Raw genomic sequence first — 24,713 nt, forward strand, 5'->3', positions numbered from 1 at the left:
GTATCATTTTATCAACTCAGAGTATCATTCTATCCGGCAAAACTATCATTCTATGCAATAAACCTAACATATATCATTTTATCATTTTATCATTTTATCAGTCAAAAGTATCATTTTATCAACTCAGAGTATCATTTTATCCGGCAAAACTATCATTCTATGCAATAAACCTAACATATATCATTTTATCATTTTATCAGTCAAAAGTATCATTTTATCAACTCAGATTATCATTCTATCCGACAAAACTATCATTCTACGCAATAAACCTAACATATATCATTTTATCATTTTACCAGTCAAAAGTATCATTTTATCAACTTAGAGTATCATTCTATCCGGCAAAACTATCATTCTATGTAATAAACCTAACATATATCATTTTATTAGTCAGTCAAAAGTATCATTTTATCAACTCAGAGTATCATTCTATCCGGCAAAACTATCATTCTATGCAATAAACCTTACATATATCATTTTATCAGTCAGTCAAAAAGTAGCATTTTATCAACTCAGAGTATCATTCTCTCCGGCATAACTATCATTCTATGCAATAAACTAACATATATCATTTTATCATTTTACGTGATATTTGGTGAAATTCAGAAATTAAATGAGGGAAATGACATATTATCATTTTATCAACTCATAGTATCATTCTATCTGGCAAAACTATCATTCTATGCAATAATCATAACATATATCATTTTATCATTTTACGTGATATTTGGCGAAATTCAGAAATTAAATGAGGGAAATGCCATATTTACCTCGCGCTTTTTTTTATGAAGTAAATCTAAGTTTGAATCTGAACCACAAGATTAGAAAATATGTGTGGTCCAGATTTGATTATAGGGTTATTACGTGATTTGAGGGTTATTATATGATCACAACTCTATATATAGACACCACCATGAAATGATAATAGACGTTCTTAAACGAAATCTATTGTACAATATGAAATTTAGGGCCCAAGGTTAAAAGCCCATCCCTAACTTCGTCAGTAGCCCAAAATTCCAACCCTAAACCACTTAAATCTCCATTTCTGCTGCCGCCTCCTCATTCATAGAATACAAAGTCCCTCTTTCTGCTTCTCCTCACACAGAATCAGCGATCGATGACGACCAGCTTGAGGAAAAACAGGAAGAAGCGCGGCCACGTGAGCGCGGGGCACGGCCGCATCGGGAAGCATCGCAAGCACCCTGGCGGTCGCGGAAACGCCGGCGGGATGCACCACCACCGCATCCTATTCGACAAGTACCATCCAGGGTATTTCGGGAAAGTCGGTATGCGCTATTTTCACAAACTGCGCAACCAGTTCCACTGCCCCATCGTCAACGTCGACAAGCTCGTCTCTCTGATCCCTCAGGAAATCAGAGACAAGGCCTCCAAGGAAAACGTGCCGTTGATCGACGTCACGCAATTCGGCTATTTCAAGGTTCTCGGCAAGGGGATGTTGCCCGATAATCTCCCTGTAGTCGTCAAGGCCAAGCTCATCTCCAAAACGGCGGAGAAGAAGATCAAGGAAGCCGGCGGCGCGGTGCTTCTCACTGCTTAAGGTTATTGATTCTATTTCTGTTTTATTGTTTCACTTTTAGAAATGTTCGAATTTCAGTGGTTTATGATCAAGTTTTGGACTTTTAGGGTTTTTGCGATGGATGTTGTTGAATTGGTTTCCGTAATGTTCTTCTTTAGTTTATTGCTCTGGATCGGATCTGATCTGATATACTTCCATATCTAATAGTACTATTTGATTGATAGATTTGAAATTATAGAATCGCATAACAGATCTAGGAGTATTTAATTAGGATGAATCAATCCAAACGAAACGATCCTGAATGGTAAATGAACAATTCATGGGATCTTCATCTCTCAACGTCGATAGTTTTAGCTCCTCCCCACGTATTGATTCTTTCAGCTGCTGCAGAAGCCTAAATGCAGAAAAATCCAAGCAATGAAATTTCGAGACATTTTGTGCGAATGGTGTAATTACAGTAGAGTTACAAAAACATATACCTCTTTCTCCCAATTAGTTCGGTAACAAATGAAAAAGAGAGCCAGCGTTTGCACAATTGTTCCGATCACCATTCCAATCCATATTCCCTGAAAATGCACACTCTTCTTTACTCGATTTACCAAATACCAACTTGAAAATTGGTTTCTTATTGAAATTCTGACTAACCTCAACGCCCATGTCAAGTGCGAAGCCTAGTATTAGACCCAATGGTATCCCGAATATGTAGTAGCATCCAATATTAACGAATGCGACCAACGATTGCCATCCAGCTCCAATAGCCACACCTGCAGATTCAAAACCATCATGTTTACATTATTCTTCAAAATCTTGAATCATGATAAAACTCACCTGAAATAGCGGGTTGAATGTTGTTGGCGAAAATGCAGAATGAAAGCAATGGCGTTAGCTGGTACACAATTTGTTTGACTTCTTCGCTGTTTGAGAATAGTGAAGGATATTGATATTGGAACACGAGAAGGATCGTGGCAAACAGGAGGCCGACGAAGAAGGCTGAAACCACCACCACTACCACAGAAAACTTGGCCATTCTTGGATGCGCAGCCCCCAGTTCATTAGACACTCTTACACTGCTCGTACACCATCATCATATACAATTATAATTAAATTGACAATGTTACAATGTAAAAAGGAACTTGTGCTGTTTTGTACAATGTGTATTATTGTAGATGAACGAATACCTTATTGCTACATTGAATCCGAAAGCTACCATGACTGCCCACCCCAATATGTTTGTGCTGCAAAACATAAGCTTTGACAATAAAATTCATGTGTATATAATTAAGTGGTATTTAATTATCACTCCTTGGCTCTCAAATTTGAATATTATCGACTCAAAAACTCAATTCATTTCTGTCCTAAATATATAGATTTGGATCCCTACTTCAAGTGCAAAGACACTAAAACAGACCTTCAATGTATTTTGGTGGGTTTGAGAGGGTATTTCCTTTTTCCCAAGCTTATAGTGATAATCTAAAAGTATATTAGAACTATTTTCCATGTAAAACAACAGAGACGCCTCGATCAAAAATCAAGTTCAACTACCAGGAAAAGCTAATTTGGCAGTACATTTCTTTTCTAGTGAAAACGTCAAAAAATCACTTAGTAAAAAGAAGAAGAAAAAAGACTTTAATACCGGATGAAAAGATTTTCAAGGTCTTTATCATGTGGTCCAAATGGTTGCTCTATTTATTCAAATTCCTTCTAGTTTTTATAGATCCCTAGTTATCTATTCTGATATTGTCCTTACATATATTAAAAGAGAACGAATGGTTATTAATAAATTGATTAGCACAAAGAAAGTGACACTACGAAGATCTCATGAATCATTTTCTCATTTAATAGTCATTATGCAGTCCATTTTATCTTACATTATGTCATTTCTGTATTTGAACACCATTATCGAATACTCTTTTCGTCCAAAAAATAGTTCTCGTGATACAATTATAAAATATAGTAGTAATAAAGAAAGAGAAAAAAAATTGGTAAAATAGTGAGCCACATAAGTATGAGTTGTAGATAAATAGATATGTGAGGGTACTAAATTGCGAAAGTTTAAAATAGACATGGATTAATTTTGGTGGATATAGCAAAATTAAAAAAAAGACTATTTTTTGTGGATTGAGAAAATATATACTACTCCTTCAGTCTCACTCAAGATGTTTATATTTCTTTTTTAGTTTGTCTCACTTAAGATGTCCACTTTCTATATTTGGAAATAAATCTCTCATCTTTCTTTATTAAAATATTCAATCACTTATTCCACTTTATTTTATCACACACAACTACTCCATCTGAAATCATGTGTCATTCAAGAATGTGGACATCTTGAATGGAACGGATGGAGTAACAAAGTCTAAAATGTATTCAACATAACATAGGAGAAGTATTATTTTGCACGGACAAAAAAATCATGCCTTTTCTTTTATAAAAATAAATTAGGGGTATTATTACCATATGGAGAGGGCATCCACGGCAATTTCTGCATTCTTCAAGTATCCGGCAAAGAGCACCAACGCCATGAAATACCATGTTTCCAAGCTGTGCCAGTAAGTAAAATTAGAATATACTGTAACATTAAATCAAATTATTAATTAATGCACTAAAAATAAATTACTATAAAGTTTACTTAAACTTTTAATTGTAACTAGGTTAATTTTCAAGAGTATATAACAAAATATCACACTAAAGAGCTAAGTTAATCAAATAGAGGAGGGCCTTATATTATCACAAAATGTTATCTTTGGGGACATTATTAAACTAAACAACAAAATGAAGAACTAAATCACAAAGAAGAAACGAAAATTAATTAAGCGACATCTTTATGCATTATAGTTCAACTATCAACACCTATATTAGACCGATGTTTTAACATTTTGTAGAATCATTGTCAACTATAATGCGGTCGGAAAACGGCAACGTAATTAGAGTTTAGCTAAACTTGAATTATGAATTAGTGAACTGAAATTTAAATTTTAAACCATTAGTAATTTATTTATTTTTTTTAAAAAAAAGTCGCGGTCATTAAATACAGTGCCAATGAGTTGGATGAACGATAAAATGAAGAAGTGGGCCTATTATGTATATTAATGTACGGTGACAGGGTAGTTGGATTGTACCAATAAAGAATAGATTTGTTGCAGCAAAAGGCGATTCTGTCGCCTTGGCTGCCCTACACTCTGGCCCGACATCATGTGAGGGGGTTCAATCAGAGTACGCAGTAGCCCGTTAGGGTGAGGCCCTAACCCACTGGCTACCAGAAGCCCATCTCCCAAGGCCTCACACTTGTGCCTGAGAGATGGAAGCAACTACACGACAACAGTGAGATTCGAACCCAGGCTCATTGCAGTAAGATCTGCCCCTCCGTTATATACTTACGTTAATTGAATAATTTCATGAGACTGGGAAGCACTCAAATGATTATGTGCAGATTTGCAAGTAATTACTCACAAAACCGATTATCAAACCAACATTCAGTAATAAGTCAGGGCAGTGGGCCTGCAATTGATGCATCACATCACATGTGATTATGGATGGGTATGATATATTTTAATAAAAAATATTAGAACGTTATAAGCAGAGAATGAGTTTATTTTAAAATCAGTGTTATTAATGATTTAAAATGAAGAAAACGATAGATCATGTTCTAATTTTTTAAAAAAAGTAAATAAATTGATATATTAACTATTGAGAAGAATATGATGGGAGATACTAGTTACTACTTACTAGGAAGTTTAATTTAAAGAACCTACTCCCTCAGCCAAGCCAGTCAAGTGAAATATTTTCTTTTTTTAGCGATAATTAACGTTTTTCTCTATTACTCTTTTATTCTCTTATTTTTATTTTTTTCTTCTATTTTTATATTAGTAGTACAGTACAATTTTATTCATCTCATACCATATCTAAATTGATGTGCTAAAATAGAATCAAGAAATTATAAACCGACAAGAAAACAAAAGTTTTTGGTCTGGAAAATGTCATAAAAAAAGCAAAAAGAGTTACAGTAGTTACCAGAGCATGATGGCTGAAGCGACAGACAATTTGACGAAGCTCCACAGGTTATGAAAAGCCCCTAATGAGAAACCCGTCCACGCCCTTCCGCACGTGCCGCTCAATATGTACACCATCTGCCCCACCACAATGAACCACCAAGACGCGTTCAGCACCACCGCACCGCCCGCCATCCCCCACCCGAGCCTCAGCATCAGCAGCCAGCTGAACGCCACGTGCAGCACAAGCGCCGCCGCCGCTATCCACGCCATCGCCATGATCTTGCTCTGCGCCTGCAAAAACTTCGCCATCGGGAACACCATCGCGTAGGCATACAGCTGCGGGATCATCCACGCCGCAAGTCTCCCCGCCGCCACCGATATCACCTCCTTCTGCCCGATCGCCAGCAGGAACGGCGTCGCGAAGATGTAGAGAAACATCAGGAGGAACGCCGTCGACAGCAGAATCACCAGCGATCTCTGCATATAAACCCCCAGCATCTCGATCTGCCCCGCGCCGTAGGCCTGCCCGCACAGCGTCTCCAGCGCGCTCCCCATCCCCATCTATCATCTCAAAACCCTTCAATTTTTCCGAAATCGAAATTCAAATTAATTAATTAAGGTCACGTACGTACGTACCATGACGCCCAAGGATAATCCGGCGATGACGGAGTTCTCGACGGAGAAGGCAGCCAGATCGAGCGTGCCGACGTGGCCGGCGAAGGTTTGGGTGATGGCGCCGAGCGAGTATTGGCAGACGGAGGTGAAGATGGCCGGGCCGGCTAAATACCACAGCCTTTTCGACTCCGCTATGAACTCCTTGCAGAATTGACCGGGGCTTGTGATAGGAGAAATGTCTTCGCCTTCAACGACGGAAGAGTGATCGAGGACGGGAGGCCCGGGTTCTTGGTGTTCGAGAAGGGGCTGTTTGGCTGAGTGTTCCATTTTTTTTCCTCAGTTGAAGAAAATATGAGTGAACTATACGTACTGTATTTAAGTGAAACACATAATAGTTGAGTAAAAAAAAAAAACTATTATGAGTTGAGTTGCATTATCATTTTTTTATGGGGCCTTTGGTTTAACCCAAAAAAAAGCAACTATGGGACCTCTTTATTATTAGATCTTCTAATCTCATGTCATGAGGTGTGTTTCAAAGTGCACAGAATAAATTACTGTATTATCAGTATTGAGCTCGTATTTTAGATGATCTACTAATGGGCAAATTATATTTAATTGACAGATTAGTAACAGCAACATCAAATTGAAGGCATCATTACACCGTATAATATTAATGTCATTTTTCACTTGAATATCAATGTGTTTATAAAAAAAAATTTGACACCATTCTATAAATATTAGTACTAGTACTTAAAACAAAATACACATATCAAACTTGAATATATTCTATACTAGTGGAGTAGTATATTTTCTACTACTATATAATAATTTCAGCACATAATTCATCTTTCCGATTGAAAAGTTGCATATATAAATCACCCACATGCAATACCATAATGGGTTGCAATAATTTGCACCACAAATGCATTAGCAATGTTATGTGCGTACTAATTAGACTTTTACAGAAGCCTCAAAATCTAAAATAGCATAATTATTCATCCATGTAAATGATTGGTATATATATATATACATCTGATTCATATACAAGAATATTGCAATGATATAATTGCAGCTTCACATAATCACAGACCAAGAAAATTAGTAGAACAACCAACCCAGGTAAATTAAGTAAATTACACGCGAGTGCAATTACGTGTTATTATGTTTTTTTATTAGAACACTTGTTAATATGTTTTCATTCTAGATTATTTGATTACTTGTAGTATAAGTTAATACTACTATATGACAGGAGTTTTCACGTAATCTACTTTGTACTATTCTCTAACCTGGAATTTCTGCAGCTAAATAAAACAAGAGTCAGTAAGCAACCAATTACTGTCTGTGAATTTCACTAGACATTTAATGCGTGATTGGGTACCAGCTGACATGAACAATAAATGAAAACAAATAAAACATATGAGATATCGTATTCAATTAAGATCTTTGCAATAATAAAAAGAGCAAATTGTCTATAGAGTCCTAAACTTTTAAAAAGTTTTGGTTTTTCCATAAACTTTAAATGTTGCATGAAAAGTTTATCGGACTGTGTAAATTTTCCATTTAACTCGACCCAATAAATTTCCGGCCCAAACTTATCCAACGTGGCACGCCGGAGGTATGACTTAGCAAATCGTCGGCAATACATAAAACGAGCGCCGTTTTATGCGTTTTGAATTAAATTAAAATTAGGCTTTCATTCTCATGTGTTGAAGATAGGATGTTCGAAGTTCGCGTTTTGATCTTAGGGCTGAAGTTCGCGTTTTTTATGTTAGGGCAATTTGGGCATAAGGGTTTAGGAGAATTAAAAAAAAAGTTTTGTCATGTCATCACACACTCAACATCCACGCCATCATCCACGTCAACTTAAACACACTCCAGCACACTACTTAGCCAGAAAATCCGACTTGGGAAATCAAAGCAGTGGGGTAAAGCTCATGACTTTTCATGCAACATTTAATGTTCATGGGAAAAACCAAACTTTTTTTAAAGTACATAATTTTTCAGGCAATTTGCCCTAATAAAAAAAACAAAATACTTCACTAACGCACAATCAATAGTCTTGCTTTTTTTTTTATGATTCATCGTCTATAAAAATGAGTCTCATTCAACTTTTAGTAGTAAATGTCTCCAATGATATCAATCTCATTTTTGTTAACAATACATTAACAAGAACTTCATGAACAAGAAAACTACAAAAAAGATGTTCACATGAATGGCCACTCAGAGCCATCGAGCATAACTCTTAGGCCTCTGGCCTTGACGGAAGGTGATCAACTAGTAGATACTACACTTACTAAAAAACAGATATTTAGTCAGTGTGAGATCGAGCATTCATGGACGGAGTTAGCATACAGCTAGAATGGGCAAATGCCCCTCTTCCAATTTCCTCTCATATATACTCCCTCCGTCTCAAGTTACTTGAGTCGTATTCCATTTTGGGTTATCCCAAATTATTTGAGTCATTTCTCTTTTTGGCTAAAAAAAAATCATCTAATCACACTTACTTTATTATTTCTTTTACTTTACCCTCCCTCCTCTCTCTTAATTTATTCTCTCTTCTACTTTATTTAACTCATTAAACACAACTTTCTTAAATCCCGTGCCGAAAAGAAACGCCTCAAGTAATGTGGGACGGAGGGAGTATAATAATTATTTACTATAAAACTTATTTATTTTAATTTTTCACTAATTTCCCCTCATAAAACTCTTAAATTTTATCTATGTACATTTTTGTGCCTCTCGCCTCTCAGTATAAATTTCTGGCTCGGTCCCTGAGAGCATTGAAGTCTGAGTATTGGAGTTGTGGCGCATGTTGCTCTAGAGTTTAGAGTTTAGTGGCATGCATTCCCTCCTCATTGAGTTAAAAGATCAAGGATGAAAAGTGCACTGTTATATGGGTTGATAATCTTAGTGCAATACTTGCACAGTTTATATGATTTCTTGGGTTTGTTCTTTCATTCACAAATAACTATAGGCCTGAACGATCACGACGTTTAAAAACCTAAGGCCTAACCCAGCCCATATAACCTCAAATCATTTTAATAAGAGTAAAGACCAAAACTGGTCCATGAACATATGCCTATTTTATAATTTTGGTCATATACTCTATCTTTTGAATTTTTGCATCCTGAACATTTCAACTCGGATCACAATTGGTCCTACTCCTACACTAACAATTCCGTCAATTTTTAAACGGTTTTAACCCGAATGGGACTGTTAAAACCATCAAAATCGGGTTAAAACAGTTTAAAAATTGACGGAATTGTTAGTGTAGGTCCAATTGTGATATGAGTTGAAATGTTCAGGATGCAAAAATTCAAAAGATAAAGTATATGACCAAAATCGTAAAATATACATATGTTCAGGATCAGTTTACTCTTTTAATAAATCCCACATTTTCTGCCTGATTGATATCAAGAGTTTATCCTAAACTCCTTTCTTTGCACCATCTAACCCTATGCATAGTCTTTGATTTAATGCTTATATAGTTAGATTCATAAAATTCAATCCAAATCTTGCTTATTACATTAGACAAGCAATATTTTATATGTCATTCACCTCAGAGTATATGCTAGCCTTAGCATTATTCTTTTAGTTTTGTATCATATATTTTGATTTTAATATCTCAAAAATTGTAATCAACTTTGTTAAATTATAGAATAAAAATAAAAAAAAGTTTGATTTATTTATTTTATTTATTTAAGCAAAATAAAACAAAAAAAATTATAATTTTTATGTCGTTTGTAAAATAATACTAATAATTATTATTAAGATATTAAAATTAAAATAATATGTAAGCAAAAGGATGATGTTATCTTAAATAATAGTACTACTTTTTTTCATAAAACGCCTTACTATGGAGGGTTAGGCGAACCTTCAATGGCTCAACCCGATCATTGAATATATAAAATGGTACATATTGTGCCCGAGAGTGGCAACAACAGTTGTAAATGATTATAGTCAATACTTATCGGAAGATACTAACAGAAAGTGGGTAGCATAAGCACTTCTCTGATAGATTGAAGTATTGAACCATAACATATTGCTAAAAATTGTTGCAGTGGAAAAAACAATTAATTGGAAAATAAAAAAAATCAAGAGATGAAGTTATAGCAAGAATAATGGAGGAAATCAATTAAAGATTATGGAAAATCAAATGAAGAAGATATTGGTAGAATTAGAATATATTTTTCATGTATAGCTCTATAAATGGTTGTGAAATCATTTGAGAGAATTCATTCCAAGTCTAATACTACTATGTAGTTGGAGAAGTTTAAGTTATTTATTTATTTTATTTTCTCCATTTTACTTTAGTATGTAATTATAAATTTATGAAATTCTAATCAAACAAATATAAATCCTGTGTATGATATCCTAAGCTAGACCCTTTTAACACTCCAATTAAATAACATAATCAAAGTTTTCTTAACCAATATAATATGCGTACGGATTCAACAGATATAATCCGACCAGGATTACGGATTTACGCAGATTCTCTATGAAGAAAATGAATTTCACATACAGAAAATTATAACAGTAACAATAACAATAACAATAACAATAACAATAACAATAACAATAAAATAATATATTCCCAGATGTAAAAAAGAAACCAAAATCAGAAGGTACAACTGTCTATGGCACAAACATGCGATGCACAAAAAAAGAAAAAAAAATAACTTTTTAATTCCATTTCCCCAACCTGCTCATTCCGAATTCTCAGACCAATCAAAAGAAAGAGAGAGCGTGTTGAGTTTGGACACAGTCAATGAGTTGGCGAAACCGCACAAAACTTCCCTAAAATCCCCTTCGACCTCGATTGACTGATAATGGCGGCGAAACCCACATCGGCGGCGACGACGCTGTCAGCCATCTCCCAAAAGCTCCAGCCCCAAAAGCAGACCGCAATCGAGCAGCAAGAGAAGCGAATCGAGGAGGTTTTATCCTACCCGATCCTCTTATCCGACCAAATCAGCGGCGCCGTCAAGGAAGCCGAAATCTTCAAATTCGAGTGCTCCGAGGTCGGCAAGCAGGTCGACCGCCTCTGCCAGATGCTCCGCACCGCCGTCCGCCTCGCCACCTCCACCGCCCCCGGCGCCACCTTCTACGTCCGCCCCGTCCGCCGCATCGCCACCGAGGTCACCAAAAATCTCGAGAAATCCCTAACCCTCGTCAAAAAATGCCGCCGCCGAAACCCCCTTCGCCGCGTCGTCACCATCGTCTCCTCCGCCGAATTCAGGAAGCTCCACAACCTCCTCGACTCCTCCGTTGCTGACATGAAATGGGTCCTCAGCGTCTACGAGGCCGGCGGCGGGGGTATCGTCCTCACTTTACCCCCAATCGCTAGTAACGATCCTATGATTTCTTGGGTTTGGTCTTTCGTTTCTTCCTTGTATATGGGTCAATTGCCGGATAAAATCGAAGCTGCCAATGAATTAGCTTCGTTAGCCAAAGATAATGACAGGAACAAGCAGATTATAGTTGAAGAAGGCGGTATTCCGCCATTGTTGAAGCTGTTAAAGGATAGTACATCGGCGGAGGGGCAAGCTGCTGCTGCTTCTGCTCTCTATAATTTAGCTACTGATGTGTCAAGAGTTCGAGCAATCATCGATGAATCTGGTGTTCCAACTATTGTGCAAGTTTTAAGCGATTCGCCTATGAAGGTTCAGATTAGGGTTGCGAATGTGGTTGCTAGAATGGCGGAGCACTGCCCCTTGGCTCAAGAGGATTTCGCACGGGAGAATGCGATTAGGCCTCTTGTCACATTGATGTCACATGATTTGTTGATGGAGGATTCGAAGCTCAAATCCGGGTTGCAAAGCATCCATTCCATTGTTCAGATCAACAAGGAGATGGAGAGCAAGAGTTTGTATAAGCCGGGATTAGGCACTTCTAAGTCTATGCATTACTCAGAGGGAAGTGGCAAGGGAGGTAACAGGAAGGATAGAGAGAACGAGAAGCCGGAGGTGAAACACAAACTCAAAGTCAGTTGTGCTGAAGCATTGTGGATGTTGGCTAAAGGGAATGTGCCAAATAGCAAGAGAATCACAGAGACCAAGGGTTTGCTTTGTTTAGCTAAGCTGGTTGAAACCGAGGAAGGGGAGTTGCAGTTGAACTGCTTGATGACCATAATGGAGATAACAAACGCAGCTGAATCCAATGCTGACCTCAGAAGGGCGACTTTCAAGACAAATTCCCCGGCTTCTAAGGCCGTGGTGGATCAGCTCCTTAGAGTGATCAAAGATTCAGATGACTCCCAGCTGCGCATAGCAGCTATAACGGCCATAGGGTGCTTGGCAAGAGCATTCCCTGCGCGAGAGACTAGGATCGTTGGCCCCTTAGTGGAGCAGCTTGGTCACAGAAATCAGGATGTGGCGATAGAAGCTGCTATTGCACTCGGGAAATTTACCTGTCCTGATAATTTTCTGTGTGTGGAGCACTCGAAGACTGTTATTGAGTTTAGGGGTGTTCCTCCTCTGATGAGATTGTTGAAGGGAAATGAGAGGGCGCAGCTTCACGGATTGATCCTGGTGTGCTACCTTGCTATCCACGCAGGGAAGAGCGATGATTTGGAACGAGCAGGAGTGGTGAACGCATTTGAGGGGGTGGACCGTGCTTTTGTTGCTCAGCACCCAGAACTGAAAGAACTCATAACTCAGGCACTCTACCATCTTAGTGTCTTCCATCAATCTCACTCTGGTATGCTTGCTCAGAGGCCGTTTCTAGCGCCATAGGCCGCCATACGGATAGCTTGCTTGTTTTTTACAACGCATCTCGTCTTCACAGGAGCTGAAGTATAAAACTACAGAGGCATGTCCTGTTAGCTTCTATATCTTTGTTGGTTATTGTCAATTTCTAGCTGCTGTTGACATTATAGAGTCAATTGTTTTGGGATGATGTGTGAAAATCAAATTTTTTGTACAGGGAATCATTCCTTTTAAGAAAATGAATTGGCTATAGTTTTTGTGCGATTAAAACTTAACCGTAATATGCTCAGATTCCTCAATTGATCATTGATTATAAATTACAATGTTAAATCACAACATCCTTTTAACACTTTCATACTATAATTACATCGAGCTACATATCTAGTTTACTTTGAGAGACAAAATGAAGATAAAATGCAACACTAAGCTAAAGATTGCCATTTGTCAGCAAGAAGCATGGCTCTTATTGAGTTTTGCTATGGCCGTCGTCATCTCCCTCATCCATTTTCTAGCCAACAAATCAGATTGCTCCAATCCTTCACCGAGTGAGTAGAATAGGACTGTATTATACATAGCATGCACATATCCCCCCTCTGCAGCTCTTGCATATCAGCAAGCCTATCAAAAGTAGGAATTTACCATTAGTGAGCAATAGAAGAATTCATCAATCTACCAGAGCAACTACGAGCTCTATTATCTTAACCACTTCATTTTTTAGTCCAAGTTTAGTAACAAAAACAATATAGTTTCTTTTAAATTATCAAGATACAGGAGATCATTCATATCCAACCCAAAAACAAACCAACTCTAAGTCTCTAACTCACTAACAGATAATTATGCCACAGGGTGCTCAGGTTCTCTACAAAAAAGAGTCAGTATAAATTGGTTTTGTTTACTTCAAACGGGGATGAGCAATATATAGAACACTGATAAACTGAAAAACTAAACAGGACCATAATACAAATCATGGTCTGTTATAGTAGTATACTCCAATCCATGTCTGTACAGTTACAGTTGTAGAACTGAGGCCTAAGTGGTCCAGTTCTGCTTCCCGTCAACAAATACAAAAGAATCCAGATTTGGCCTTTATTACAGGATTTTGTTTCCAATTATCTTTGATTTTAACTTTTAGTAATCAATTGCTTGGCACTGCACGCTTTGGCCAGAGCCAACCCCTAATTTTAAGGTCAAAACAGTTCATGCAGACACGGAAGCTGAAGAAAAGGTGGAGGAGAACATCATACCGCCTCTTGTACACTTTGTTCTACCCCTTGACCTTGATGAAAACTAACCGCTAGATGGTATTGAGCCAAGTGAAAGCCTTGTTTAGCCACTCAACTGCCTCTTTAGTCAGATTCTTTTATTGTGGAACAAGGCCACTAGGTCAAGGGAATCATTTAAGAAGTTTTGGTTAACAGTAGTTAAGAAGCGTCATAATCAACTTAAATGACATAGCTCAATTATCATTTACCATGAATACAACTTCGTGTGAAAGCAGTCGCCTTGCAAACACAGACTGCTCCACTATCTCAGCAGCAGATATAGGAGTATTTCTCATGAATCCCATTCTGCCAAAGAAATCAACAGGAACAATCATTACTTGGATCACAAAATATACATTCAGAATAGCATTCTTCTGTTAAAATTTGCAACAAGTGTTTTAGTCTGAGCACATCCTTTTTAAGCTCAAAAAATTTCAGTCCCAACTTCATCTTCATAGAAGACAAAAAGGAGCATTTGTCCACTTACATACACGTATAGTAATAAGAAACTAAAAATATATTTAAAGAGAATTAAATCTACATATAGAATAAAAATCTTACTTCATGGTGTAGCAAAACTGACAATTCATAGCACACCTCACTTGAGTAGAACACATACTGAGGCCCGGCCCCTAAGGCAAGGAATCACGAATGGTTTTTATCACTAGTCCGTCCTCCAAAGTGAACAGTATCTGTAACTCCCAAATGTATGATACAGTTCTCTAAACTATTTAAGTGCATGAAACTGAAAGTACTACATATGCATCTATATACAGCACATAGCTATACAATGATGATTCACTAAACTGTTGGGATATGTTTTTCTCTTCGTGGTTCCCTATGAAGACATAACCATATCCTTTAAGTTTAGTCCCTTGAGTTCAGCATGTAAGCTGAATTTTTGAAATCGTTATCAAATTTATGCTACAAAAAATTCATTAGAAGAACATCGAGCAAGCAAATCATAGGCCGCTAAAAGTAGGCAGGTTAACTATAAAAAGGTGGATACGCTTAATAAGTTTTAAAATTTTAAATAAGTTACTACAATTCATCAAGCGTTTGTAGTCCAACGGTTAGGATAATTGCCTTCCAAGCAATAGACCCGGCAAACGCATGTTTTTATTACCATTTTTTATTTCTATTTTAAGTTTTATGACAATTTTTAATAAGCAAACAGAAATTATTTCCCAACTGTTGTGCTGTTTGGCTCCAGTAAAGTTTCCTTTCTTTTTTTGTTGTTTGCAGTCCACTGACTGTTACTGTTTGGCATAATCCTGCGTCGTTCTCACTTGGGACAAGTGAGATCGAGAGATTAATCATTGCGCATTTACGACTGAATTAAAAGTAAGATTAATTGGAAATTTAGAAGCACATATCCTGAAATCTGGTAGATGCTATTGTTTAATTACTTCAAAATATAGCTTATAGAATTGACCCATGCAATAGTGCGGTCGTATACATGACCAAAACAAGATATTACATCTCACTGTTCTGGACAACTGGAAGAGGCATAAATAAAATTACATGTCTCTCTCTTACATTGGGTAGGTATAGTATACTACAACACATTGCTTTTGGCTTCTTCTCAACCTCAGACCGTTTGTGGAGCTTGTCTTTGTAGCCCTCCCTCCCTCCCATCATCTGATACCGGGGATATCGCATAACCAACCCAATCTCTCACCTACAATTTAATCCCTGAAAATAATAACCACCAAGTAAGGAATTAGTTGCCATTTGAAGAAAGCACGTTGGCTTATAATGAATCACACTACTTTGTTCCCAATGAAAATACCTAATCTAGTATACCAGCTATTCCAGAAATTGAATTTATAGTCCTTTACAGGTTAAAACTTAAAGCTATAGCTGGCAAATCATCAACTCGATTTTTACACAGAATAGAAGAGGAATGTAACTTGGAAGGTATGCATCAAAGAAACCATTTACAAAAATATTCATATCAGGCAGAGCTCACATATATGTGATTTCAATTAGGGAGAAAGCTGGGCCTGTAAAGGGGAAGGTCTGATGATATTAGAAAACCACAAAGCACATTGCACGATTGCAGTGACAAGAAAAGATATGACGGAAGATTAATCTATAAAGCTCCCAACAAAGGTAGACAAGCAAGCCATTACATATGCAAATAGCTCACAGAAACAAGAAAAAGCAAGGGTTATATCCAAGATTCCAAGGTTGGAGAAACTAAATATAAGAGAATATAAATCTAAAAACAGACTTTGGGTGTAATAGCATGTGCCCCTGTTGCATTCAGTGCATAATGCAGATTTAGTGAAGGCCCTATACTCAGATGCCAATACAACCACTAATAATTGTAATCACAATCTGGCTCTATTCGGCATAATCTGTTCTAACCTCCTGGTTAATTTCTAGATCCACCACTGATAAAGTGTGCTAAAAAAATACATATTAGGTGTTCGTAATCACTTTCAAGCTTCCTGATAAACAAACTACTCCCTCTGTCCCATTAGAAATGAAACGTTTTCCTTTTTGGTCTGTCCCATTAAAAATGAAACGTTTCTAAAAATGGAAACAATACTCTCTCTACGTTTTCTTCTCTCTTACTTTACTCTCTCTTCACTAACTCACAAAACAACACTACATAAAATCCCGTGCCGAAAAGCAAATGTTGCATATTTAATGGGACGGAGGGAGTACTAGGTTTCTCAGCCAACGGACTCTCTCATACCAAGAATTAGGGACCAATCAATGACAATTTTGCTTAAGATCACAATGTAGTCTGGTTCATTACATGAAATTGGCTTGCAGAATCCAGATGTAAATACCCAATGATGCCATGCATATCTTAACATTTGCTTCTTAAATGAAGCACTATCATCCTTCACCAATAATAACATACAGAGTATAACAAACTTTGAATAATGCACTCAGTAAACTAGACGGTATTTGGTAAGACTAAGGGGGTGTTAGGCTAAGCTTATAAGCTCCTTAAAACAAATTATAACCAGTAAAAATAAGCTCCCCAAAAAATAAGTTTCAACAATTCCATCATATTTTTTCATAATCTTATAAGCAACATTCAATTTACAAAATAACACGACTATAATTTGTTCTCACCAACATATACCCTTCCAATTTCCTATATCATTAATCTTCTCTCTCTAACTAAGAGTTCCTTTCTCCAGCTTATAAGCTCAACTATCCAAAGTATTCAATACTTACAAGCTCTCGAGACCTTAAAACTCATAAGCCCTCTAATGTCTAAAATAAGCTTAGCCAAACACCCTCTAAGGCAAGTGGATAGATCAAACCACAACAATAAGACAAGAAGATTTCTCCAATAGAGATCCTCAATCAGATAGAGAACAAATTTCAAATCATGTATAGAAGCTAGAGCAATGATGTCAATTAAGTAGTAGAATAGTAAGTTTATTGTTCCACATTGGTTATAGTGGTGGCTTAACAGTTAACACAACTAATAATTGATTGTGCATTCAAGTATAGTATTGTCAGTTTAATATTACTCTTGGGAACAAGATAATACACCAATGGGAAGTCAGAATTGTTAAGAAATAATTGAACCTCGAGTCACTCTGCCACTCAAAGGGATCACTACTCTTATAGTACAAGTTAGCAAGCAAACAAGATGACTCGACTCTCTGTACTAAACTATAACTTAAGTGATACGCAAGACATAAATGGTTGCAATAGTTGCTACAAAGCTAATAGACTTTTGTACTAAGCTCTGATTTAAACCTTAACACATGCATATTTCTTTATTAAAGACATAAATAACATGTTGAACCAGAAATGAGTATTGTACCAGTATTTGATCAATCCATCCCAGCCACAGGTAGCAACTTTACTTTGTTCCAGCGGATGCCATGCAGCACCAATACAAACTCCATCGTGGCACTTGAGAGTTCTAAATACTTTGCAACTCTTCCAATCCCAAAACCAGCATCTACCCTCACCGTCTCCAGACATGACAAACCGTCCATCAGGTGAAAAGTTAACCTGACAAGCATACCCAGCCACAATATGCCCAGCAAATCTCTTCTTCTTATTGAGCTGGAATCTCTCCCTTGTACTGTATATAAGTATCTGATTATCCAAGCTCTGGCAGGCCAGCCAATTGGAATTCGGATGCAAAGAAATCGAGGGCATTGAGTGCATATGGGGTTCGCTAATATACTTGATCACCACAGGGATCCCAAACTCCCATACACGCAGTGACTTGTCATCACTTGAAGTAACAAACCTCCTATTGTTATCCACAAAAGTAATTGTATTCACTGCCCCTAGATGCTGATCATACTCCTGTGTGATCTGCCCGCTGTTTATATCCCACTGAACAATCTTCTTATCACTCATTCCTGCAAGCAAAACATTCTGCTTATCCTCATCCGGGTTAAGCCTCACTACATACGGAATTTTGCCAGTTGAAAAGGTCGATATCACTTGCCCCGTCTCAGTATCCCAATACTTGATATTCTTATCATAACCAGCACTCAAAAACTTGGACCCATCATTATTAAACCATATATCTCGCACAGCCTTACCATGCCCCATGTAGGTTCTCATACATTTCCCGGAATTGAAAACGTCCCAAATTTTGACCTTTGTGTCCATCCCAGCAGACAATATCAAGTGACCATGATTGGGGAAGAACCTAATAGCTGAAACCCCCTTGGTATGTCCACTCCAAGTATGCACTAATCTCTTGGGTATATAACAATGATTGTTACTTGCTTTGGCATCCTTAGGAGGCGCAATCCACGACCGTCCTTGATAATCTTTGTCCTCGTTCCCATGGAACGTAGACTTGTCAACATGTGCTTCTCCTTTCTCCCTCTCACCTCCCTCCTTCTCTCCCTTCTTCTTGGCGTGCTCTTCAGCATATTTCTTCTGCTCCTCGGTCAGCTCTCCCTGCACCCAATCCCTTTTCCCCGCCCATGGACTCTTCCTGTTCCTCATCAACCAGGTATCCGTAGAAGGATTCTCCAGCTCCGTCGAATCCACCTCACCGCTTTCCTCATTCTCTTTCAGCATCTCCTTCTTCTTCTCCAATTTCCTCTTCTTCTGCTCGTGCTGCGGAATATTATACACCGAAATCCCGTCGTTGGTCTTAAACCCTTCCACATCACCAACGTAATTGTTCTCCGATGGATCTGCCGCGTACCCGAACTTGTAGAAAGTATTGTACTGCTCGTCAAACACAAACGGCTCGATATTCGCATTCTCCACAAACCCTAGCTTGTGATTGCGGAGGCCCTGCGCTAGGCCATCCTTGGCGTACGGATGAGAGGGGCCGACGATTGGAGCCCACAGCTGGTCGTAGGTGGGGTTGAAGGAGACGAGGTGCTGGGTCGGGTCTATTGGCTTCTGCGCCTGAAACTGGGCCTTCCCGGCTACGGTAAGTGAGAGCATTGTATCGTCGACTTTAGGGGCGGCGGATTTGGCCGGAATAGCCCGCACCGGGGACGAATCGGGAGATGGGTCGGGTTCAGATGCCGGCGATAAAGTGTCATCTTCCATGTGGGTATCTTTGTATGATTGCAGTAGATCCATTAGGGTTTAGTGAAATCGGAGAGAAATAGTGAGGGGAAGATATAGAAATAGGGCTTTGTGAAACAAGCTCGGAAGAGAGAAGTTCTTCCGATGAAAATAGATGGGGCTAGATTGGTTAATAAAATTGGGGGAAGTCCAGAGATGTAATCAAAAAGAAACTGGGGAAGATAGTTGATGACGGCTAGTTTTACAATTTCTAGGGTTTAAAAAAAGGAAGCTTATGTAATTCGGGTTTTTAGTTTTATTTTGGGTGATTATATAATGTATACACAATATACAATTGAAAAATTAATAAGTTAACATAATTATACAAAATATTTTATTCCGATACTCTCGTTGTCCCCTAAAAATATAAACTTGTGAAACGATATAGCTTTTAATGCAAAATTGAGAAAATAAAAGAAAAATAGAAAGAAAATTGTAGTATTAGTGAAAACCGAGTCTCACCTCATAAGAAATAAAGAAATTTCCTTGAATAGAAAATTTCTATTTTTAGGGACAAATAAAAAGAATTCTATTTTGAAGGGACGGAGTTTAACATCCTTTTTGGCCTATGTATCGCATATGAGTCATTGCCAACGTGACATTTGGGCCAGCGACTAAATTACCGTAAAATGGGATAATACAATTACCATATACAGAATTTACGGTACAATCGATTCATGTTGGTAAAAAGTTCGAGTTAGCATAAACAGATTACTCCTACAAAATATTTCATCTAGTCTCAATATTATACGTTCCGTCATCAGCCATTTGATCATGTCAACTTTTGCCTATCTGTTATCTGAGTCCTCGACTTAAATAGCAAAATTACTAATATAACACCTTCCTCAATTTTTTGCTATTATACTCTATCCGTCCATAAAAATAGTCACATTTGTGGACGGTATAGTTTAAAAAAAATTGGTAAAGTAAGAAGAAGTGAGAAAGAAAAAAAATAGGTAAAGTAAAAAAATAGGTAAAGTAAAAAAATAGTCTGCGCTATAACATATCAGCATTATACCACTGGACTATTTGCTATTTTGGGGGTATACTCGTACCCCTTGTTCTTAACTAGATCCGCCACTGACCGGAACCGAACCGATCCCCGAATAGGTAGTTCCCCAATAATGGACTTTTTAAGTTCAGTTCTCGAATAATCGAATAACTGAAAACCATTTACCCAATCTTACTTATAGAATAACATCTCTTGCCTCAAAAGTTGGGAAACTTGTGAATGAAATCTAAGAAGAAAATAAAAAGATAAACATGAGAAAAATCAATAAATTCATAACCTTAATTTCCTAAATTGAGAGAATGAGATTATGTTAACCGTTCTTTTGCCATATACGTTGATGAAACAGATGTCATGTCAGCAAAATTTGTCAAACTCCATCTAACGGATTGTATCATAAATGGTGATTATCTTGTACTACGATGAAATAATGATACTACTATAATTTTTGTATAAATGGTGATTATCTTGTTTTTAAGTAATGTAGGCAAAACTGACGCAGTCAAATGTCCAGTGATGCAATGTAATTGTAAATACCATGATATCTAATGAAACATAGTACTACTGTGTTAAGGGGCTGAAAAACAAATCACAAATTAGGTAGGGGGGGTGGGGGGCTGAAGGAGCCCAAGTCTGAAACTCGTATCGGCTTTTTTATTGTAATTTCCACATCTTTTGCTTAATTGATTGTTGCCGAGTTATGATTATTGGAAGAGATAACAAAGTTGGTCAGGCCGCTGCATACCAAGTTGATCAAGCTGTTGGTCAAGTCGTTGCATGTCAAGTTGATCAAGCTGGAAGAGATAATAAAGTTGGTCAAGCCGCTGCATGCCAAGTTGATCAAGCTGTCGATCAAGCCGCAGCATGACGAGTTGATCAAGCTGCAGCTTGCAATGCTGAGATTACGTGTGATAAACAAGTAATCAACTCCAGACGATACAAGGCGACAGAAAAGATAAAAGAGACGACAAAGGCTGTTGTGTAGGAAAACACATGTGATAATTTCAAAAGGCTAGGCCTTTGGCTTTTCACATGGTGTAACCTTTATGAGGTGCCCTTATTACAAGACCTTTCACTTGTGTTTCCTAGCCTATAAATAGGCTTGTTTTGAGGAGAAGAAGACACAACAAAAACAAATCTTCTCTCTACATCACTTAAGCATTCTAGTGGGCATTCTAGGAGCATTGTCTAGCTCGGTTCTCGCCTCCAATTCAAGTTCGCCGGAGCCTACGAGTTTGAGGTGCTTCAACTCGATAGGAGGAAAGTCGTTTCATCTTTGGGAACATTACGCCAATCCGTGAGCACTAGCGGGGCCGTATTTCGTCTTGCGGAGAGAGGGATACCTCGACTCGACTTGAAGAATACTATAGTTTGCATCTCTTTACTTTCGTTGTAATTTATTTGTTACATTTACCTTCCAACTTTGTGTTCTTTGTAATAGCAAGGGTTGCCAGTGTAAAGGCCATTATATTTCCAACAATCGCAAGACGAAATATTGTACTCTTGTTGAATTCATGTCGACCGATGCCGGAGGAAACATGAAATTCAAAGCTGGAATAAAGCAACGAACGGTCGCAATGTCGATGCGCTATGGAGTGGTTAATTCCTTGAGATCTATTCTCTTGAGAATGATGTTTATCGTTTGTCATTTGACAAGCAAGACCAATTTAGATTTGGTAGTAGTAATTGGGATGCATGGGTTGATGAATATGCCAATGCACATTTGGTTCAATATAATTGTGTACTTATTGTTGGAAACAATACTGTACAAATTATTTGAACGTGTTGTTATAAACAACAAAGATCACGAGGTGATCGCAATGGTCTCCGACGTGGACCATGGTAATAATCCAAATGAATGGTTTGTTGATACGGGTGCCACATGTCATGTGTGCTCAGAGAGAAGCGTTTTTTCTACTTACAAATCTGTTGGAGGTAGAAAAGTACGTATGGGAAACCAAGCCTCTTCCGAGGTGGTTGGTGTGGGAAATGTGTTCCTAAAATTAGGATCCGGAAAGGTTCTTACCCTCAAGGATGTGCTGCATGTCCCAGACATCCGAAATAATTTGGTGTCAGGCTCACTTCTAGTAAATCATGGATTTTCACTAGAATTTGAGTGTGAAAATGTTATATTAACCAAGTATGAAAAGTTCATAGGTGAAGGTCACCTAGTGAATGGGCTTTTTGAGCTGAATGTTATGGTCATTCACCGTGGAAAAGGAATAAGCAATAAGGAAAATGACACATCCTCTTATTTGCTTGAAAGCTCTGACTTATGGCACAATAGATTGGGACATGTAAATCTAAATGCTATAAAAAGATTAGTAAATCTTAATTTACTAAAAGTAGATAAGTTTAACTCACAAGAAAGATGTGAAGTGTGTGTTGAAGCCAAAATGGCTAAACTGTCGTTCCATTCGGTAGAGCGAAGCACAAAACCTCTTGAATTGATCCATACAGACGTATGTGATTTGAAATTTGTGCAAACAAGATGTGGTAAAAAGTACTTCATCACATTTATAGATGATTGCACAAGGTATTGTTACATTTACTTATTAAGAAGTAAAGATGAGGCAATTGAAGCGTTTAAAGACTTCAAAAATGAAGCCGAAAATCAACTTAATTGTCGAATTAAGTGTGTTCGAAGTGATAGAGGTGGTGAGTATGTAGCTCCGTTTGCAGAATTATGTCATGCAAGTGGTATAATTCACCAAACCACAGCTCCATATTCTCCTCAATCAAATGGTGTTGCTGAACGCAAAAATCGAACACTAAAAGAGATGATGAATGCTTTGTTGATTAATTCAGGATTACCCAAGAACATGTGGGGGGAGGCTGTGTTAACAGCGAATCATATCCTGAATAAAATTCCACTAAAAAATAGGGATGTGACTCCTTATGAGTTGTGGAAAGGGAAGAAACCTTCATATTCTTACCTCAAAGTGTGGGGGTGTTTAGCGAAGGTAGAAGTGCCACCTCCGAAACAAGTTGCAATAGGCCCTAAAACAGTCGATTGCATCTTTATTGGCCATGCACTTAATAGTAGTGCCTATCGTTTCCTAGTCCATAGGTCAGCTCTGCCTGGCGTGGCTGAAGGAACAACGATTGAGTCAAGGAATGCTATATTCTTTGAGAATGTATCCCTTGCAAGAGGCAAGAAGATCGTTCTAGTGAAAGAATGATGGATGAATCCACTAGTTCTAATCCTCCAAAAAGGACGAGGTCAAGTCCTGAGGATGTTGAACCAAGACGTGGTAAAAGAGTTAAAGTTGCTAAAACATTTGGTCCTGACTTCATAACTTTTATGTTGGATGACGAACCAAAGTCATTGGCGGAAGCTCTGTCTGGCCCAGACGCGGCGTGGTGGCAAGAAGCTATCAACAGTGAAATTGAATCCATCATGAGAAATAACACCTGGATGTTAGTAGACTTGCCTGAAGGCTGTAAGCCTTTAGGGTGCAAGTGGATTCTGAAAAGGAAATATAAGCCTGATGGTACTATAGATAAGTATAAAGCTCGCCTAGTTGTCCAAGGCTTTAAGCAGAAAGAAGGGCATGACTTTTTTTATACCTATTCACCTGTTACGAGAATCACTTCCATTCGGGTACTTCTTGCGATTGCTGCTTTGCACAATCTTGATATTCACCAAATGGATGTGAAAACTGCGTTTCTGAATGGTGATCTGGAAGAATGAATATATATGGAACAACCCGAAGGGTTTGTTGTGCCTGGGCAAGAGCGTAAAGTATACAAACTGGTAAAGTCATTATATGGGTTGAAGCAAGCACCATTACAATGGCATTTGAAATTTGACAACGTGATGTTGGCAAATGGATTCACCATCAATGAGTGCGATAAGTGTGTTTACATTAAGAACACAGATAACAGTTTTGTTATTGTGTGTTTGTATGTTGATGATATGTTGATAATGGGCAGCAATAGTGCCATTATTAACGAGACAAAAAACATGTTGAAAAGAAATTTCGATATGAAAGATATGGGTCTAGCTGATGTGATTCTTGGAATCAAAATATTGAGGACTAATGAGGGAATTGCCTT

General features: G+C 37.8%; 4 protein-coding genes across 4 annotated transcripts; 2 read left to right on the forward strand and 2 right to left on the reverse strand.

The window, feature by feature from the left end:
- The first annotated feature begins 1,044 nt into the window (after nucleotides 1–1,044).
- Nucleotides 1,045–1,728, forward strand: LOC121794710 (60S ribosomal protein L27a-2). The gene has a single exon (XM_042192997.1). The coding sequence runs from the start codon at nucleotides 1,118–1,120 to the stop codon at nucleotides 1,556–1,558; it is 441 nt and encodes a 146-aa protein (XP_042048931.1). The 5' UTR covers nucleotides 1,045–1,117; the 3' UTR covers nucleotides 1,559–1,728.
- On the reverse strand, nucleotides 1,727–6,581 carry LOC121794709 (protein DETOXIFICATION 30-like). Its single transcript, XM_042192996.1, has 8 exons — nucleotides 6,163–6,581; nucleotides 5,546–6,087; nucleotides 3,989–4,075; nucleotides 2,716–2,772; nucleotides 2,366–2,604; nucleotides 2,183–2,301; nucleotides 2,017–2,103; nucleotides 1,727–1,931 (listed from the first exon to the last, which is right to left on the reverse strand). The coding sequence occupies exons 1-8, from the start codon at nucleotides 6,466–6,468 to the stop codon at nucleotides 1,866–1,868; spliced, it is 1,503 nt and encodes a 500-aa protein (XP_042048930.1). The 5' UTR covers nucleotides 6,469–6,581; the 3' UTR covers nucleotides 1,727–1,865.
- Nucleotides 6,582–10,850: 4,269 nt separating this feature from the next.
- On the forward strand, nucleotides 10,851–13,118 carry LOC121797148 (ARM REPEAT PROTEIN INTERACTING WITH ABF2-like). The gene has a single exon (XM_042195885.1). It carries the CDS (start codon nucleotides 10,971–10,973, stop codon nucleotides 12,873–12,875), a length of 1,905 nt encoding a protein of 634 aa, XP_042051819.1. The 5' UTR covers nucleotides 10,851–10,970; the 3' UTR covers nucleotides 12,876–13,118.
- Nucleotides 13,119–15,485: 2,367 nt separating this feature from the next.
- Nucleotides 15,486–19,858, reverse strand: LOC121794711 (pre-mRNA-processing factor 17-like). Its single transcript, XM_042192998.1, has 2 exons — nucleotides 17,913–19,858; nucleotides 15,486–15,805 (listed from the first exon to the last, which is right to left on the reverse strand). Exons 1-2 carry the CDS (start codon nucleotides 19,658–19,660, stop codon nucleotides 15,799–15,801), a joined length of 1,755 nt encoding a protein of 584 aa, XP_042048932.1. The 5' UTR covers nucleotides 19,661–19,858; the 3' UTR covers nucleotides 15,486–15,798.
- Between the last annotated feature and the right edge of the window lie 4,855 nt (nucleotides 19,859–24,713).

The sequence above is a fragment of the Salvia splendens genome, chromosome 3, assembly GCF_004379255.2.
Source record: "Salvia splendens isolate huo1 chromosome 3, SspV2, whole genome shotgun sequence".
In the NCBI taxonomy this organism is placed as follows: domain Eukaryota; kingdom Viridiplantae; phylum Streptophyta; class Magnoliopsida; order Lamiales; family Lamiaceae; genus Salvia; species Salvia splendens.